General features: G+C 36.8%; 1 protein-coding gene across 1 annotated transcript in view; it reads right to left on the bottom strand.

Moving 5' to 3' along the window:
- Positions 1–20,553, bottom strand: part of eys (eyes shut homolog) — a 215,284-nt gene that overhangs the window by 161,465 nt on the left and 33,266 nt on the right. The window contains exon 10 of the mRNA XM_066696777.1: positions 18,654–18,758. Coding sequence (XP_066552874.1) covers positions 18,654–18,758 — 105 coding nt within the window. The remainder of the gene's footprint in view (positions 1–18,653; positions 18,759–20,553) is intronic.

Here is a 20,553-nt window from a genome sequence, read left to right as displayed (position 1 = left end):
TACCTGGAGTAGGAATAGTCTTCTTAATTTTTAGTTTTCTTTTTAACATGTATTACTTTAATATTACATCTGTCTCACCCACACAAAGAAGAAGTAACAATATGAAAAAAAAAACATTTTACATATAAATCATTAAACAGAATTTAAAACAATAATTGTATAACTTACCGGTAAAGCCCATGGGGCAAATACATTTATAGTCAGCAACTAGGTCAATACAAGTTGAGTTGTTTGTGCAGAATCCATAATCACATTCATTAAAGTTAATTTCACAGTTGAGGCCCTCGAAGCCTACGTTTCGGGGAGAAAAACATCCCATCAACAACCAGAAACAGGATGGGTCAGTATAACAAACTTTAATCAAGATTTCTGTGTTGTCATCATAAACATTAGTGCAATAATTTACTTAGAAGAGTAAAAGACTCTCCCATGATGCTGATTTCACACTTTACTATGAAATAGGGGTCACATAAACCTTACGAAGCCTACAGATCTCTGAAGCAATGCCACCATTTTGTGTTTTGAAATTCCAAGTTGGAGCAACGGAACTTCTGAAGGACATCGAGAACAGCGCAGTCCGGCCAAACCTGCGGGTCAATGTCCACACATCATCCATTTGAGAAGAAATACATATATGGTTTTACATTTTGCTTGATTACTGCCTTTTGTCAGATCATTAAACCTGGGTTATTTTAGCACATTCTAACTTTAAAAGATAAAAGGTTAATGCCTGGAAGTGAAGGAGAGTGCTCTACTCCAATTTCTGACATTTTATGCTCCCATAAATGTATTCCACTGCATGGTCACGCTACAAAATGACTATCATTAGTGCTGTCACAGGCCACGGCTGCAGGAGGCCCATGACTAATGCTAAGCTATCAGCCCCATCGGTGCGAGGCATATTCTCATCATTTCTCAAACTGACCATGGAACCAATTTCCACTGCTCCCCATGTCATAAAATTCTACAATTATCCCAAGTTCATTAATAATGTATAACAGTTCTCATTCGCAATCAGGGCTTAATCAGAAGTGTGTCTCGCAGGTAGGGCAGTAGCCTAGCCAGGAAATGATGAGCAAAAAAAAAAAATGCAAAGATTTATTTTCCTAAATTATGATATAAACTACTAACACACCGGTTTATGACAACTTTAACGTTTAATTAATTTCCCTACGTTAGCCGTTTTAATTAGGAAAAAATGCAAATGTGACTCCGTCGTTCAAGATGCTGTTTATAAATAAGGGGAGGGAGAGGAAACTGCTGAAAAGGGCAGAAGGCCTTGGAAAAGATTATCTTCATTATTACCAAAGACAATAAACAATATTAATGCCTCTAATTACTAATGCAGCAGACATTCTAAACTAAACCCATATATTGCTTTCTCAAAAAAACTCAAATGAAAGTTGAATCAAATTATTTTAAAGGTGACATTTTTTTCATATCCTATCACCTGAAAAATGGCTTAAGAAATGTATAATGATATTGTGTAAAAACCCAAACAGTCAGGTATAAATTGCATTTTTAATATTCTTCATCTGGCATGACTCTAATCAGTTCAAGCAACTATATTATGGAGTGCTGCAATAACCTCCACGAATACATCCAATATACTTGAAATTCAAATTGCTCAAAGGCATGTGGATGGCAGCAGAAACTGGTTGTGATACATCTGATCCTTTCTATATCTCTATAACCGCCAGGTCTCCGGGGTGAGACAGCATGGTAATTGGCCTGTGGAATAACTTCCAACTGTCTCTCGCACGCCAATGACCCCTTACGTCTACCCTGTGATTTTAAAATAAATTTTGGATATACAGGTACATATATATTGTCCTCAAACTTTGATTGGAAGACTACTATGTTACACAGTCTCTCTTCTTTAATACTATACAGATGGATAGATTAACTTAAAAAAAGTTGCTCTCTCTTCCCCAACACAAAATTATTAGGATTATGGAAGTATAACCATGGTAAAATAATGTGAAATTAACTCGCCTCTTGCAGTTATGCTTAATAATTTGGATTTCCACACAAAGTATTTCTATTTGCAAAATGTGTGCAAAATATTTTGATAGTTCAACATCTGGACTGTTATAATAAGATATGATTGGGACACGGTGCCCAAAAAGTTTTTCAAAAGGGCAGACAAAGGGTGTGAGGTTGTATCCGTGGGTATATATGAAGGTGCAGCACAGCCATGCTTTGAAAGAACTGTCCCAGGCCTAGTACCTGTCCATGGGAAGAAAGTGAGTCATCGATGTGCCTGCAGTAAAAAGCACCAATGAGAGATGCTTAGCTCTGCAAGTCTAACCTTTGATACAAAACACCAGCACCAAACACAGTTTACTGCATTGCCGTGTACTGTTTCAGTCATGGCAAAACACGACTTCACTTCAGTAAGCAATCTGAACTTCTTGAAGCACTTGACAAGGGAAAGCAAGACAACAAATTCAACTTCCTCTGCAGAAAATACAGGAACATTGCAAACATATCAATTCAAAATTCAAATCCAATTGTGTGATTAGGAACATTTTGAGGTCAACATACCTTCTGGGCAAAAGCAAAGGTATCGGTTGGCATCATCCAAACACACTGCGCCATTCTGACAGGGCTCTGAGTCGCACTCATTTACATTTATCTCACAGAAATGCCCACTGAAACCTGCAAGAGAACAGAATAATTATTGTAGTTCCTTTAGAGTATCTAATCCCTCAGCCAATTAGGATTTGTATGACTTTGTTTTCCCACTCAATATCTGCTTTACAAAGCTCTTATTGATTTAGAGCTTGCCAGGCACATACATGCATGACCCCCTAGATCATACTGTTTAATAAGCAGCAGTCATTGTTTTACCAATTTAGATTAATGTGCAGACCAAATCTCAATACATACACATAACATAGAGGTGTCTGAACACTGTGAACAAAAACCATTAAAAAAGCAGTATTATTCAAAGTACCTGGAACGCATGTATGGTTTTTTATGAATTCCTTGAAAGTCAAATTTTACTGGGAAATGAAACTCTAACCCTATCCCAGTAACACCTATAAGATTTCGTAATAAGGTAATATTACGCTTAAAACACCTACGTATTAGTTAATAACATGATACATCTAAAATCGTCATTCAATAGACATTCAGATTAGTTCTCTGAATGATGCTTCTCCTAAATTGCTCCCCGTAGTGTCCTAGAGATTAACCTCTCATTTCTGGAGTCTCGAGGATAGTGCAATAGGGTTGGCAACCCTATTGTGCAGCCACATGAAGGTAATATGCAGCTGTAATGCTTTTTGAAAAGGAACAGTAAAAGACTGTCCACTTTCCTTTTTTCTGTTGCTTTCATTTGAAACCCATACACTTAAGCCACTGTCTTCATCTGGCTTTCTAAGTTCGATATATCGACCTGTATTTCCTTAAAAAAAAAGTCTGGTATCCATATCATGCACAATCTTTTCTTCACAACACACAACGCTTCCTTCGCCGATCTATTCATTGGTTAATATTGTCAAAAAGAATGACAGGGAATGGACATAAGGTCTTTGCTGATAAGTAAAGATATTAAAATTGCAGACCTGCTATTGTGAAAATACAGTACAGTATAAGCTAGTCCTGTATCCTTTTTGTCTAAGAAAGGATAATATATGTGTGATTTAGTTTTTCACTTCTGAGGTCTAAAATTATTAAAATAGTATTTGAGACATGATATACTGAGAAAAAACTATTTTGACAGACACTATCCAAAAGAATATATCATGTATAGAGAGATTCCCTGCTCAAATAGATAATTGTTGCCTTAAATGATGATTGTAAGGTAACAATTAATCTTAATTATCAATAATTCAGTTGTGAGATTAATGCAATTCAATGTAACACAATATTGGTTTATATGCAGCAGTGACCCCACGCATAGCTGATGTTCTAGTGTGCATTGCTTGAACAATGCAGCCTGGCAATTTTCTCAGCAAAAGAAAAAGCAATTGACAAATGCAAATAATTTAATACATTCAGGAGCTAATGAACAATGATCAAGGAAAATTGCAGCAGTACCCTGCAAGCATAATCACACCTTAATCCAGAAGTGACTGCATTTTCAGTTTTTATAACATGAAATCAGTGGCTGCAAATCAAGAGGACAATCTTTGTCAAGCTGACATTTGAAGATAAAATTATCCAGAGGCATGAAGGATAATTAGATAACACTATTTTGAAAACCTATCTTGTGTTAAGCCATTTATCTTTGCACTATATGTATATGACCAGTCAAAACAAACAGATTTGCCACTCTAGTGCAGAGATTCAAAACAGCACACACACTAAAAGATGGCCCTAAATTGAAATTGCATTTTGTGTATCCTAAGATTGAAAATTCAGAGAAATGGCTCAGGGGATTTCGATTTTCATTGACACCTGAAATAAATGAACATCAAAATCAGAGAGAATGACGGAAGTCAGCAGATGGAGTCACTTAATGTTATCTTAGACTTAGCAGTACACATTTGGTTGTTTCGTACAAAACCTACTTCCGAACATCAAAGCAATATTATTACACTGCAAGGCTGAGAAGTCTGAAACATTTGCCTCAGTTGAGACCACAGTTTTCCATCTAAGCATTATCCACTTTTCCCTTTGATATTATTTAGTTATGCATTAGAAGCAATAACTACATAAACTACACACTGCACAGCATGGGGAAACAATGCAGTAGTGTCATTATTATATATTGCATTTGTTCGATGTTGACTTTATTTCTATTTTTAATTGATTCACATGCCCAACATTGTTACCTTTATTAGTCGACAAAAGCAACTGCATGTTATTTCTGCGCAGAAAATATGAAATATGTAATTTGCAAAAGCGTGTGAGGCCCCTCTGTCTTACAATGAATATGTTAACATTGGTTAAATCAATGAAACAGTTGAAGAAGCATAGTATATCTATTGATCTCACTCATTAGGGCTTCTCTGGTTGCTGATGAAGTAATTAAATGCATGACCAACAAGAAAAAAAATATCCATCAGACTCCCTGGTGCAAACGATATGAAAAAGAAAAAAAAAAAGTGTAAGGATATGCATATTCTCTTTTATACAAGCAGAGATGAAAGCAAGAAATGCCCTACCTGTGTCTTGTGAGTGCTTCAAATAAAACATACTGATATAATGTAGCTGATTTATTGTTTCAATGTGAATTAATGCTGGGAGCTGTTTCGTTGATGTTTCATTGATATATTTTATACATAGAACAGTCAATTACTTATATATCAATTCCATTAAATAAGTTTAATAGATATAAATTCAATAAATAAACTGTTAACAGTGATGCTAAAGTCAGCGCAGTGATGCTAAAGTCAGCGCAGCATTGCTAAAGTCAGCGCAGCGTTGCTAAAGTCAGCGCAGTGGAGTGTCAGTATGTCAAAAAACTGAAAGCAAGTGTATAGCTGCTAATCACATTGTTTGGCTTTAAACTTCCTTTTCTAATTGTTTATTATTGCGAGATCAAAATTATCTTTGCTTCCTTAAGTTAATCTTATATATTGTAGTGCCGTCTCCCTGCCACTGTGCTAAGAAGGGGAGCTGCTCTAGCATTAGCATAAGGTAGGGGTCTCCAACCTTTTTAATATGAGAGTTACTTTTTTTTATCTTATATTTTATTCATCATCAGGGGCTTGAAACTGCATGCACAGATTTAAAGGCACATTGCAGACACATCTAACATTTTCTCTGCTAGTGCTGCTAGCAATCACCACCTCCCCTGCTAACACACAACATTGCCACAATGTTGTGTGTTGTGTCCTCTTCTCGAGTTCAGACTGTGCTCAAAGTGCGTATTGACATTCAGGTTTGCAATATAAACCTAATCTGAAGGTTATTGCTCACTGCATCCAACACATCATGTGTAGACCATCATCCGAAAAGTTTTCCATTTATTTGTAACGCATGTCAAATCAGATCGAATGGAACTCGTTTCGATTCCAAAATTGACGCATGTCTGTCAAACGACAATGATGGCCTCGGTGATCAAGGTGGGATATGGGACGCACCCTAGTTTTTGTCTTTTCATGCACGTAAAAATTGACACAGGCCTAACTCCCCGCAAAGCCTTTGCCTGGCTTTTCTCCTGCAAAGGTGCATACAGACTCCGTTAAATCCAGCTGTTGAGCTGGTTCATGCACAATAAATGATATTGGCAGTCCACTGAGTCGTTGCTCAGTCATCGTGGAACGAAGGGAGTCTTTAATCGGCTTTAGTTTTGAAAAGCTGCACTCACCACTCGCAACAGTGCACACAATCTGACTGTTAAGTGTCATCAGTGCATTAAACTCAAAGCCACTGGAAAGGTGCGGGTTGGACCCACATAACCTTTACTGGGATCTGTTTGGTGATTATGAACGCCTCAAATTATGTTCCCAGCATCCGCACTGCACTTGATCGCCATATTTCACGATTTCCCAATGAAGATTTTACATCTCATCGCTGCTTCACAATGGTTTCAAGCTTCAGCATTACTTTCTCGCTGCTTTTTCTTTAAAATAAATCTAACCTGTCAAAGTCCCGCCTTAAAGTAAATTACCCGCGTCTTGTCATCCTGTGCAGTTGTGCACACTTACTCACTGGGCGAGCCAGCCCTGGCTAAATGCGTGCGTGTATTTCCAAAATTGTTTGGCGAGCCACTCATAGGTGGCTTGCAAGTTACTTGCAGCTCACGATCGACCTATATATAAAATATATATACAAATTCAAACACAACAATAATTCTGAAAATAAATATCAACTATCCTACTAAAATAAATGCAGCATTATATAGAGTTGTTATAATACAGCAGCGGTAGTCAATAGGCAGCCCGCAGGCCAATTCCAGACCGCCAGACGCTTTTGACTGGACCGCAAGAATAATTTTAATTAAGTTATTATCATGATTGATTTGTTAATGTATTGTTATGGAGTTTTGTTGCACTCAGTGCTTGTTATTGTGTGGAACCAGCAGCCCTTCCTGGTTATCAGCCAATAGGATGTGACATATCAGATTAATTAATGTCATCAACATCAATGTCAAAAGTCATCAGTCATTAAAAACATCAGTAATCTTCATCAACAAAGTCATCAGCCAAGTCATCAACTTCATCAACCAAGTCATTTACAAGTTGCCACAGACAGACACAGGAGAGTACAGGTGAGAGGCAGCCATCTTGTTGTTTTCCTAGTTTCAGACTAGTTTTAGCATTCCTCATTTTGTTTTAACTCTGCCTTAATTGAAGTTAATCTTGTCTGTAGTTTGCCTTAATTGAAGTCAATTCAGTTCAGCTGCTGAGTTGGTGAAAGTAAACCAGATTTAGTCTAGGACTAGCAGGAATTCTGTTGCAGGAGGAGCCAGGTGGGGCCAGTTAGGTGTGAATTGGTGGCAGGTAGACAAAAGCTACTTAAAGCAGCTGCTGTTTCTCTGTGACAAAAAGTTGAGCAGTTGACTAGGGTACAGGTACCAAGAGCCAAAAAAACTAACAAAAAAAAAAAACTAACATTTAAAAGCATGTGGCCACTACAGTGTCAGGTTTGCAGAATGATTACCTTCCTAGATTACCTCATCTAAGAAGATTTCATTTGTGAATGTTGTCGGCAGGTTGAAACCCTAGAGATCAAGGTCTGTGATCCTGAGGCTCTGCTTGTTGATTTGCGCTGTATTAGTGATATAGAAGAATTAGTCAATCAGCCCATGAGAGAGATGGTGTGCACGCCAAAACCTAGGAGAAATGAGACCTTAGAGCAGGACAGTGTAGAGAACTGCTGGGTTACAGTAGGTCGTAACTGCAGAATAGGGCGCGCACAACCCCTAGAGACACCCGAAGAGCTAGAAATGCCCAAATAAGTTGAATAGTGATGGCTCAGAGGGTAATGGGAGGGCAGTTGAGCACCAGAACACCATGGTGCCCACTCCCCCCCCAGAAGAGGGAGGTAGTTATAGTACGAGACTCCTAGAGATTCCTAGAGGCGTAGATCACACAGTGTGTTCTAGTGATAAGGAGACCCGCATGGTATCTTGCTTGCCTGGTGCTCAGGTTGCAGATCTCCCAAAACTAGTAGCCAAAGCTGGGGGGAATCCACTGGTCATGGTCCACATTAGAACCAATGACATAGGAAAAGGTAGGGCAGAGGTTCTGCAAGACAAATTTAAAGAGTTAGGAACGAAACTAAAGAGCAGGACCTCCACAGTAGTTTTCTCAGAAATATTTCCGGTACCACGTGCATAGCCAGGGAGACAGGCAGAGATTAGAAAGTTTAACACGTGGTTGAAATCTTGGTGTAGGGAAGAGGGTTTTAGATTTATGAAGCATTGGTCTTTCTTCTGGAATAGATGGGACCTATACAAACCGGACGGTTTAAACAGAAGGGGGGCTAATGCATTGGGAGAGCGTACGTGCAGAGTAATTGAGAATCTTTTAAACTAGGGACCAAGGGGGCAGGGAGCTCTGACAATGGGAGATGTTCCACTAAGGAAAGAAAACCAAGGGAAATTGCTATTAGGGAAAGTCCTGAAATGTTTGTACCTCAATGCCAGGGGTATAAGGAACAAGATGTTAGACCTAGAAGCCACAGTGCTGGGGTGTGTCTATGATGTTGTAGGAGTGACGAAAACATGGCTTACAGAAAATGATGGGGATGAATACAAGTTGAAAGAATACAGTTTAGGAGAGACAGGCAAAATCAAAGAGAGGTGGGGTAGCATTATATGTCAAAAATGACATTGAGGCAGAAGAACTCAAATTAGATCCCAGTAACAAAACAGAATCTTTGTGAGAGAAACTTTTGAATAAGACATGTGGAGGATTAGTGGTAGGAGTGTATTACAGACCACCCAACTCAGATAGTCAGAAAGATGTTGCATTGTACAGTGTCATCAGGACTGCATGTAGCAATGATGTGGCTGTTACAATGGGGGATTTCAATTTCCCAAACATAGACTGGGAAAGCCCAGTTGGGACTACAGTAGCAGAAATATAAATGGTTGAGATGGTAAATGACTGCTTTCTAACTCAGTTTGTCAGTGAACCAACCAGAGAGAGAGGATGTATTGACTTGATCTTTTCAAATGACCAAGACACAGTCAGAGGGACACTAGTTAGAGAACCAATGGCAAACTGTGATCACAATATGGTTAGCTTTGAGGCATTCTTTGAAAAAACAAGGACCAAGTCTACATTTTCAAAAAGCATTTGAAAAGGTTCCACACCAAAGACTGATCCTCAAATTGGAAGCTGTAGGTATTCAGTGTAATGTAAGTAGATGGATTATGAACTGGTTGATGTATAGGAAACAGAGGGTGTCGATTAGAGGAGTTGCTTCTAACTGGAGTGAGGTTGTTAGTGGAGTTCCACAGGGATCAGTACTAGGACCTTTGCTTTTTCTAATCTATATTAATGATCTGGGCTCTGGGATAGTTAGCAAACTTGTCAAATTTGCAGGTGAAAATAGGTGGCTCAGCAGATACAATCTCAGCAGCACAGGATTTTCAAAGGGACTTAGATAATATTCAGTTGTGGGCCGACACCTGGCAGATAAAATTCAATGTGGAAAAGTGCAAGGTATTACATGCAGGAAACAAAAATGTCCACTATTACACTATGGGAGGAATAGAACTAGAAGAAGTAACACATGAGAAAGACCTAGGAGTCTACGTGGACTCCTCACTTTCTCCAGCCAAACAATGTGGGGAAGCAATAAAAAAGGCAAACAGAATGCTAGTGTATATTGTCAAAAGTGTAGAATTGAAAACAAGGGCAGTAATGTTCAGACTGTACAATACACTAGTTAGAGCTCATCTGGAATATAGTGTACAGTTCTGGGCTCTACACTCCAAGAAAGATATCGCTGCTCTTGAGTCAGTTCAGAGGAGAGGAACCAGACTTATTCCAGGTCTGAAGGGAATGTCCTACTGAGAGACTGAGGGACCTGAACCTTTTCACCCTGGAACAGAGTAGACTACATGGGGACTTGATTCAAGTCTTCAAAATCATGAAAGGCATCAACCACATCAAACCAGAGCAGCTTTTCCAGATCTACAAGGATGCACGCATCCAGGGACACAAATGGAAATTGGGCTTCAAGGCATTGAAGCTGGAAAACAGGAGACACTTCTTAGCACAGAGAGTTGGATCAATCTGGAACAAACTCCCTAGCAAAGCTGAAAATTTGGGAACATTTAAAATCACACTGGATAAGATCCTTGGATCCAGTTATTAATGGACACCAAACGAGCACGTTGGGTCGAATGGCCTCCTCTCGTTTGTAAACTTTCTTATGTTCTAACAAAGTCATCAACATCATCAACCAAGTCACCAAGGTAATCAACAAAGTCATCAATGTCATCAACAAAGTCATCAAAGTAATCAACAAAGTCATCAAAGTAACCAACAAAGTCATCAATGTCATCAACAAAGTCACCAAGGTAATCAACAAAGTCATCAATGTCATCAACGTCACCAAAGTAATCAACAAAGTCATCAATAAAGGCAACGTCATCAATAAAAGCAAAGTCATCAACAACGTCATCAAATCAAAGTGAAATGATAAAACGGGATAAAAGTAACTTTTTTTTTTACATTCATTGGGTAACAACACTCCTCGCAACCACATAAGGATAGAGTTTACACACTTTCAGTCACCTGCAGTTTATTAATTTACCATTTAAAGAGTACTAATAACATCAACTGTAAGTACACTCAATAAGTACATTTATATATCTAAAAAGTGCAAAGAGGACAGTGGAAACAGACTGAGAGAACAGATAATTTTTACTTTGTTCTGCATTGAAATTATAATGCAAAAATGTTGTTCACACAAACAGTAGCAGTCTGCAAAAACTACAAATGTTCATCGACATTTTGAAACAAAGCATGGTAGCTTGAACAAAATGTCTCTCCTAAGTCAAACACAAGCAAAATCATGTGCTAGACATGCTGGAAGAAGTACTAAATCAATCCAAAAAATCGACCATAAAGCTGGTCAAACAAATTCCATTGATAAAAGTGCTTTTGGATGGCAAATCATATCGAGAGGAGCTGTTATGTCTGATTCCTCTGGATGGGCTACTGGTGACGTTTTTGAAGAACTAAGCAAGTTTTTAAAGAGAACAATTTGGATCTTTGCAAAATCAACTCTTGCTACCGACTTGCCTGCATCTCTGCTTGGCTCTCTGAGTGGATCAGCTAACCGTCTGGCGGCTGTAAACCAGCATATCATGTCTGACCTGTTATAATTCACCTGTCTGGCTCTGCAGGAAACCATGAATACAGTGGCTTAGGAAGGTCAAGTACTGGAGAGTTTGTGCTGCAGGATGAGATCCGTATCTTTTAGGTACCAAATAAAGCTGAAAGGAGAGTGCCTTTCTTGAATTTGTACATTTCAGCACGGTGTAGGCAAATTTGTATTTAAACACAGAAATGTTCAGTCATCTCGAGAAGCATGTATTACGTGTGTGTGTGGGGAGTGCGAAACAAATACATAATGCTGCCTCTTGTAATGAACCCATATACAGGGTGCTGTGTATAGTAATGCATGTCTTTCTACGTTTGCTTATATTAGTAGAAGTATTATAAGCGAGACGCACTGTTTTACCTTGCCGGCCCCTTTTTTTGTACAGAACAATTAGCACAGTCAGTTTACAGAGAGAGGAGATGGAGGTAACATGGCGGATAGTGTTGACAGGCTCTGGCATTTGCTCGCATCTGTTCTCAATGTCTTTGCATTTATATAATATAGTTTCCATTAAGGTCAACAGTACATCCAAAAGTCACACTAAAATCTTCAATTTGCCCTTGAGATCTGAAAAGGAGAAGGGAGCTCCACCACAGGTTGATTTCATTTACATAAAAAATCACTGACAATCCCTCAATCTGACATGTGTCAAGTTTAAGTGCACCTGCAGTAATAGAGTAGTGGTAATTGATATGGTTACATGATCTACAGAATGCAACAGAACATAATACCGCTATTCCATATGGAAATTAGACATCAGTCTTGCACTGGTTTTAGGTCAATTAAACATGCAGGAAATATACATATAAGGAATAAAGCACCTCATGCTAACATTATTTCCTATCTACTAAGGACGGAATTAACAATTTAATTCTATTTCTCAGCATCTTTCTAGATACTAACTACTGTAAATATTCCAGATGTGAGGTGTACGGACAATTCATATTGCAGTTAATGTTCTAGAGAGTTTCTGACTGGTCTGCTCCTTTTATTGTATGATGTAAAAATCACAGAACATATCATGTTAAAAGTGATACAAAGAATTAAAACCAAGCAGTGTATCAAGCACACCTATAATTATTATATACTGGATACCTTTTATATGTAGTTATTAAAATTAAATGATATCAGTTTATCAAGCTCTACGATGCATAAAGGCATATGACCAGTTAAAATACTACTTCAAACTTTCAAATGACATACTATTATAGATAAGATACAATACTACTTCAGTTTAAAACTAACATCAATGAAATTTTCAGAGAATTAATCGCAAGAATCTGAAGTAGACTGGTGGAAAAACAAATTGAATCAGCAGGAAAAGGATTAACACAAGCCACATCTGAGTGATTTCAAGTTAAACCTAAAAAATGTAATAGACCTGTACATGTTCTGTACAAATTGATGCAAATTAACTCATGAGGACAGTGATGACAAAACTGGAAGGATCATGAAACAAAAATAAATACAGAAATGGTTTTCTTTGTTCTTCCACCAAGATGTGAAAACCAAACAGGAAAAGATTGTTCACTGCGCAAAATATGTATTTTATCATGAAAATACAGAGAGCACTTGTTAGAAGCATAAATGCATGTCTTTTGAATGAAGTGTTTGTTTGCAAAATAATAATGTTGCTGTACTCATTAATATGTTTTCCACAAATCACTCTTGACTTTAATTTCTAGAAAGGTCACTGCATTCTTCACTTCAACAGTCTTTGACATATATATCAGAAAATATAATGTTTCACATAATGTATCAGAACATATTGTGAGAATACCCTAGTTTCCTAACTGCATGTCCTTATAATCAGTACCAAATAAAACATTTTCATGGCACAAATGAGGCAGAGACAAGTGTCACTGGGTCTGGCAGCAAAGCAGGCAAAAGAAATTGACTATTGACCAATCACAGCTCATCACTGTTTGTCAGCCAACACATGTGGAGAGGAACCATCAAAAACTGCTGCGAAGGACCTGAGGGCAAACACCTGAGTTCCCCATCATATCGGTTACCAGCATATCCAACAGCATGGTCACGGTCGCTGTCCAACAGATGGAATAACAGTTTGGAAATGTGCCGTGTCAAAGCAGTCACCAGTACAGTGTCAGCCATGTTTGTGTACACATACAGTAAACACTCGCTCTATTAGTAAACTCACATTTAGCAGGTAAAAAAAAAAAAATGTATAGATATATCTTGTAGTATAACTTAAAGATTTTATGGTTTTCTAAAACCTAGTTAGGAGCCATATGATTGAAATTCAGAAACCAACTATAAAACACAATTCTAAATGCCAAATGCATTTATGTCAGTTTTACGTTTTATTAGGTAAAGACACCCTTTACGCGGCTGATTTATTACAGCATTGATTCTTTCTCTGGCAGTCTACCTGCAGCCCAGTATGCTAATTGAGCGAATCACTGACATAAAGTCCTGTCCTGCAACTCTGATCTATATCGCATGTGTCGGCTGAAACAGAAGCAGAGTCTGCAATCCATTGATAAATGTTTACATCAATAACGTCTGTTATAAATATAATCCAGCCACACGATGTTACCAATACTTGATCAATATGTGCAGAAAATGAAACTGAAGTCCCTTTATGTCTGTTTTCCATTAATGTTACAACTCATATCTAAAATCACTATGAATATATGTAAATGTTCTCCAAAAGTCAATTTCCTACAGTTTCCTTTTAATACATTTTACTAGGTAAATATGCTCATATTACACTACATTTCTTGACAATCCAACCCAAATAAAATAGTCTTTATGATATAGTTTGCTATGTACGAAATCAAGAAATCAATCAATCCACCAGTTCACAGATACTTTGAACTCTATAACATTGTGCAATATACTTCATACGTTTAAAATCTGCTGGTATTTAACCTTGTGGCTGGTTTCTCCTTGAACCGTAATCACAGCAGAACTAACTGTTCTTTTCAAACCTGTATTTTAAGATGGAAAACAATAAATACCTTCTCTTACATCTTCTCAGGTCAGTAAATCTACCATATAAATAACAGACAATAGTCAGTCTATAATTGAGATTGCAAAAGTGATTTTTTCTGTATTCTCTATCTGTCATTTAATGCTGTGCAGATTTATGTACTTATTTTTCAGACTTTACCTGAAGCCAGTTTACCCAGAGTGTTTAGAATAGCAAAACAGTGATTGTAATCTAGTTTACAAGGAAGCAAGGAGTGGTTCAGAATTGGATTTATAATTTGCATCCCCAGTATAATGCTTTATAATCCATAATGCAAATTTTACAAAGGCCAAGTTGTTGTTTAATTCCCAGCCCCAGGGAAGTAGGTTTATCACTTGTCTTTATGTTTTCATGTTTAGCATTGTGTTTTCTAAATACTGCTAAACAAAATGTGTTGATAATTCTTGTTATTTGTCATTTTTGAAGTGATAGAAATAGTAGTTGTAGTGGTGTGTAGTAATGGTAGCACCAAGAGTATTGTTATTACAAAAAACACATGTATATAATGTCTGGAAATAATAATTTCAAAAATGAAAACCCTGAAAATGACTGACAAACAAGCTGATGAATTCAAACAACTGTAAGATAAATGTGCAGCACCAGCACCCGAGTCTGCAGATGTGCTAGCATGAAGTAAAAATTGCTCTACTAGGAGTCTAGCTATCAGCAACATCAACCAGCAAATCACCCACCAAGGCTACTCAAGAGAGGACATCATTTCAAGCTACATTGGATAATGCTTTGGCTATAAAAGAACCCATTTGAAAAATAATTAGATGCATGGTTTCATATAAATACAGCGTTCTAAGCCCAGGCAAAATAAATGTGTCGTTTTTTGGTAGCACTCTAATGAAACAGTGTGGACGCAAGCAGCAGTGCCTTGGGGCTTAAATTATTATGCACCACAGGTAAAAGAGCTCTGCTACAGCTTTCACATTACCAACTGCCATTTAAGTAGAATATGTTGGAGATTAGTATGTTTTAGGTATTGTCTAAATGGGATACAGATAAATCTATGTTACAAAATCCTTCATAAACAGTTATTTCTTATTCAACGGGTACTTAATGTTTTCTTACACTATGAAATCTGAGACTAATACTTATTGGGATTTAGAAGTAAAATAAAATATCTTTTGACAGGCAAGGGACAGATGAAAAGTTAAATATACTTCTAGGATCATGGGTCACAGATCTCTCTCGCTCCGAATCATTTTTTATCAATGTCTTTTGCATGAGAATATTTACCAGAATACTTGTTTTCTATGGAATAATGTAGTGAATGAACTGGGCTCTTAGTAAAGAGATAAGCATCAATTCTTCATTGCTGGGAGTGCATGTGAAATGTTGAATACATGGTTGAAGAAATCAAGTTATGGTGTGTCCTTTTCTGTTACTTATGTTCCAGCTGTCAAATGAACATCACAAACTCTAAATCCAATTCAATTTCTGAAGGCCTAAATTGATTATAGACATCTAACACACAATTCCAACCAAGAGCGAGGCATTAATGGAACCTTTACTGAGAATAAGGAGGTCTGTTTAATTTCTACATGAACTTGTAGTAAATGGTCAAGAAGTTATTTTCATAAGTAATAGTGGAATGGAAGCCTCTTGTTTGGTCTTGGTTTTTATCATGGTAAAAATTACACAATGATGGCTAATATGACAATACATTTGGATAGTTATTTTTCTACTGAAATATCCTGTAATAGATATGCTAAGCATTTTCGGTGAAAACAAATACAGTAGGCAATATTTTCATCTGAACTCCAGTGATAAGGAGAAAGTATTTGTAGTGTTTTTCTGTCCTGCCAAAATCAAGTAATGAGTACTTTTTTCTGTATGTAAATTTGTAGTAGAAATTATTTTCTGATATGTGTCTGTAACAGCAACAACAATTTGTATTAGCAGGACCAGATTTAGTTTTGTAGCTTGACTGATTCACAAACAATAGAAAAAAAAGTGCAGATTATAGAGTTCATTGAATGATCTTCAACATTCTTAAGCACAATACTACATTTTCATTAACAAAAGAAAATGTATTCCTCCAGGTTTCCTTCCATGAAAATAATGTTTTGAGATGATTTGTTGCCATGCAATATGCCAACAGGAACTGCATTGTAAGCAGCTATTATCTCCTGTTGAAAGAAAATCCCAAGCTCCCTGGAACTCATTTAGCAGTGTCAACATGAAAAGCATAAGATACTCCCGAATATGCATAAGATGCTCACTATCAACTTGAATAAAAGCATTGCAAATTAATAACACAGAGATTGGTTCATGAATATTTACAAGACAATCACCTTGAAATTGATTACGAATACAGTGGCCATTTGACTGAAATATATCAAAGTTGACATGTACAATATAATATTCATATTAATAAATCACTTATAGTTTTTTTTTCTTTTATTATCATTCATATTATCAGGCAAAGTTTTCTCAACTGATATTCAACCTATAGCTGTAGGTCAACTAGAAAATATATTTCACAATCTCCTCTAAATTAACTGCTCAGCCAAATTTCGTTTTAAGGTCTCTGCAATTAAATAAAACTTGTACACAGATATATACCATTGTTTACTGGTAGAAATTAGTGTGTGTGTGTTTGTGTGTGTATGTGTTGTAACATAGTGCTAGGAGGAGCACAACTTGGCCAGTAGACCAACACTACACCGCCCAGAAGCCCTGGGAGAATGAATCACTGGCCAGCAGGACTCCTAAAGCAGGAAGCAGGGAGGCCTTTGTTGGTGGGGAGTAGGAGAGAACAGCAGTGATGAAGTAAAGTACAAAAGAGAGGACCTGATAAAGAACTACTGGCTTTGAACGTTGACTTGGACTGATTGTTTGTGTGTATAGAGGGACCTGTTCATACTGTGTAGTTACGCTCAACAAGGAGCTAGCCTTTTGTTTTCACACTATTGCACGGTTATATAAATCTTCACTTTTGCACCATATACCCCTTTTCCTGTGTCTGTTTCCTGAGACCCTGCCTATTTCAAGAGCTTGGCACTGTGGCAAGCCTCCACAGTGTTAATGTGCATGTATAGCGATGCTTAGATGCCCTACTAACTAATCTGAAATAAATTCACAGTGATTTAATCTGAAACATACTATTATACTTTTATTATACTTCTACATTTAACACTTAACATTTCTGCCAAAGCTTCTTGACAGAATTTAAAATGAATAAAACTGATAAACAATGAAAAATAGTCCTGTGTAATCAAATTTATGACTCAGTGTCATTTCAAACAATGAAAAACAATATATCTTGATTCTGTCACCAACATGTATATCAGTGGACAATATGTATTGATATAAACTTGACATGATGCAAAGTGAAACAAATCATATATAGTAAAGAGTGATGACATTACGAATCACCATTGCACACAAAGCAATATATTATATGATACACTTAATGTTGTATTATACTTTATTCATGTTTATGCAGAATTAATTTGTCATATTGACATTGTACTTAAACCATTTAATCTCAGAAATTACTAGGACTATAACTATATAACATGAGATATCATTTTCATATTTTTTTAAAGAATATTGTATTTCACGGTTTAGATCAATGATGAACTATTTGCTTTGAAATTGTGCTTAGCCTCAATTTACTCTCTATCTACAAAGTGTTTATACCAAAGGATCATCTTAACATTTAAAACCAGAAAGAACTCTAGAGAAATGTATTTGACAAATAAAATATAAATCTAATAAATGCATGTGCTAACAAATGGATATAGGAGATAGCAATTGCAAATGGAAAGATATATTTTTTCTTTATCATTATTAACCTTTCAAAATAGGTTGAAATGGTTAATGATTTTCCAGAAGATGGTTCAATGTTGATATTTGAAACTCAAGCTATTTGTATTGCTCTACTAATTAATCAGGACTTCAAAAAACATTGAACTGATTTCAATCATGTCCTGAGCCAAATTTAAAGTTTAAAGATGATTGGTGTTTAAGCATGAATGAGGTCTGAAATAATGGATTAATTAAACATATATATTTCAAAAACATAGCGCCTTAGGACATTTATTTTTGGTCTGCAATGTGCAGTATATTAGTGAAGCCCAGATAGACACATTTAAGCTGAATTATGAACCATTCCCCAAGATAATTATTCCAGGCTTAAGCCGTGTGAAGATGTTAGATGTGTGCTTTGATGGCAATAAATGAATACATCACTTTTTGTACACTTGTTTGTTTGAAAGGTTCTAAAATGCTACATCGTTTTAACATTTATGGTTTAAAAAATACATGTACATTGAATTTAGAGTACTGTTTAAATAAATTAAATGTGCCAAGAAAATCTACAGGTAGTTACTATATTTTGATTTAGAATTAATTTATTTTTAGGCATATCAATCTGCATTCCATTTAAATCCATACATACCAAAGGGACAAAGGCATCTGTAGTCATTGATAAGATCCACACAGGTCCCCCCATTAAGACAAGGCCTAGACCAACAGTCATCAGCATTTTCAGAGCATGTTCTCCCTGAAATGAAAACATTTAAGAGGAGGATTCAATCATATTCATAATTTAACCTTGGGAGATAATATGCAAACACAGGCAGATTTAAATTGAGTTAATCAACACAAAGCATCAAGGCAAATTTGGTCAAAAGTTTTATTGGCTTTCCAAGTCTTACCATCGTCAATAAATTAGATTCAGCTCTAAGTCTTTTTTTTCAATTATGGATATGTTCAAAATATATAGACACTCACAAGTCATTATCTCAGTAGAAAGCTTGACAAAGGTTGTTGTCTCGTCTGTCTATATCAAAGCAAACAGTTATATAATAATGCGAGAACAGAATGAAAATTCAGCTCCTTTTAGGTCCTCGTTTAGCTGATAAGAAAGCAGGTTTTACTTTGCAACTATCTATGGATGTTGCCTGAAGCCTGCTATTACAAGGAAGCAATTATTTGCTGCTTTACTTCACTTTAATCATCAAACTTCAATACATAAATGACAAAATAAATAAATAAATGGTAAAACGTACATTAGCAAGCAGATGTGAGCAATGCTTTGGAAATTATTTTTAAAAACCACCGTAGTATATAAACTGTTGAAAAACAATTTGATTTGAACTGTGATTTAAAAAACAACTTCAACATTTACATAGATTCAAATTGCTTCCCACTCACATCATATCCTTAAGTTCACAAATAATTTGAAAAAACAATTACAGTGAGGGAAAAAAGTATTTGATCCCCTGCTGATTTTGTACGTTTGCCCACTGACAAAGAAATGATCAGTCTATAATTTTAATGGTAGGTGTATTTTAACAGTGAGAGACAGAATAACAACAAAAAAATCCAGAAAAACGCATTTCAAAAAAGTTATAAATTGATTTGCATGTTAATGAGGGAAATAAGTATTTGATCCCTTCGACTTAGTACTTGGTGGCAAAACCCTTGTTGGCAATCACAGAGGTCAGACGTTTCTTTTAGTTGGCCACCAGGTTTGCACACATCTCAGGAGGGATTTTGTCCCACTCCTCTTTGCAGATCCTCTCCAAGTCATTAAGGTTTCGAGGCTGACGTTTGGCAACTCGAACCTTCAGCTCCCTCCACAGATTTTCTATGGGATTAAGGTCTGGAGACTGGCTAGGCCACTATGACTATGGTCCCAGCTGCCTTGAGATCATTAACAAGATCCTCCCGTGTAGTTCTGGGCTGATTCCTCACCGTTCTCATGATCATTGAAACTCCACGAGGTGAGATCTTGCATGGAGCCCCAGACTGAGGGAGACTGACAGTTATTTTGTGTTTCTTCCATTTGCGAATAATCGCACCAACTGTTGTCACCTTCTCACCAAGCTGCTTGGCGATTGGTCTTGTAGCCCATTCCAGCCTTGTGTAGGTCTACAATCTTGTCCCTGACATCCTTGGACAGCTCTTTGGTCTTGGCCATGGTGGAGAGTTTGGAATCTGATTGATTGATTGCTTCTGTGGACAGGTGTCTTTTATACAGGTAACGAGCTGAGATTAGGAGCACTCCCTTTAAGAGAGTGCTCCTAATCTCAGATCGTTACCTGTATAAAAGACACCTGGGAGCCAGAAATCTTGCTGATTGATAGGGGATCAAATACTTATTTACCTCATTAACATGCAAATCAATTTATAACTTTTTTGAAATGCGTTTTTCTAGATTTTTTTGTTGTTATTCTGTCTCTCACTGTTAAAATAACCTACCATTAAAATTATAGACTGATCATTTGTTTGTCAGTGGGCAAACATACAAAATCAGCAGGGGATCAAATACTTTTTTCCCCTCACTGTATTCA

The sequence above is a fragment of the Amia ocellicauda genome, chromosome 23, assembly GCF_036373705.1.
Source record: "Amia ocellicauda isolate fAmiCal2 chromosome 23, fAmiCal2.hap1, whole genome shotgun sequence".
In the NCBI taxonomy this organism is placed as follows: Eukaryota; Metazoa; Chordata; class Actinopteri; order Amiiformes; family Amiidae; genus Amia; species Amia ocellicauda.
This window is presented reverse-complemented; position numbering and strand designations above follow the sequence as displayed.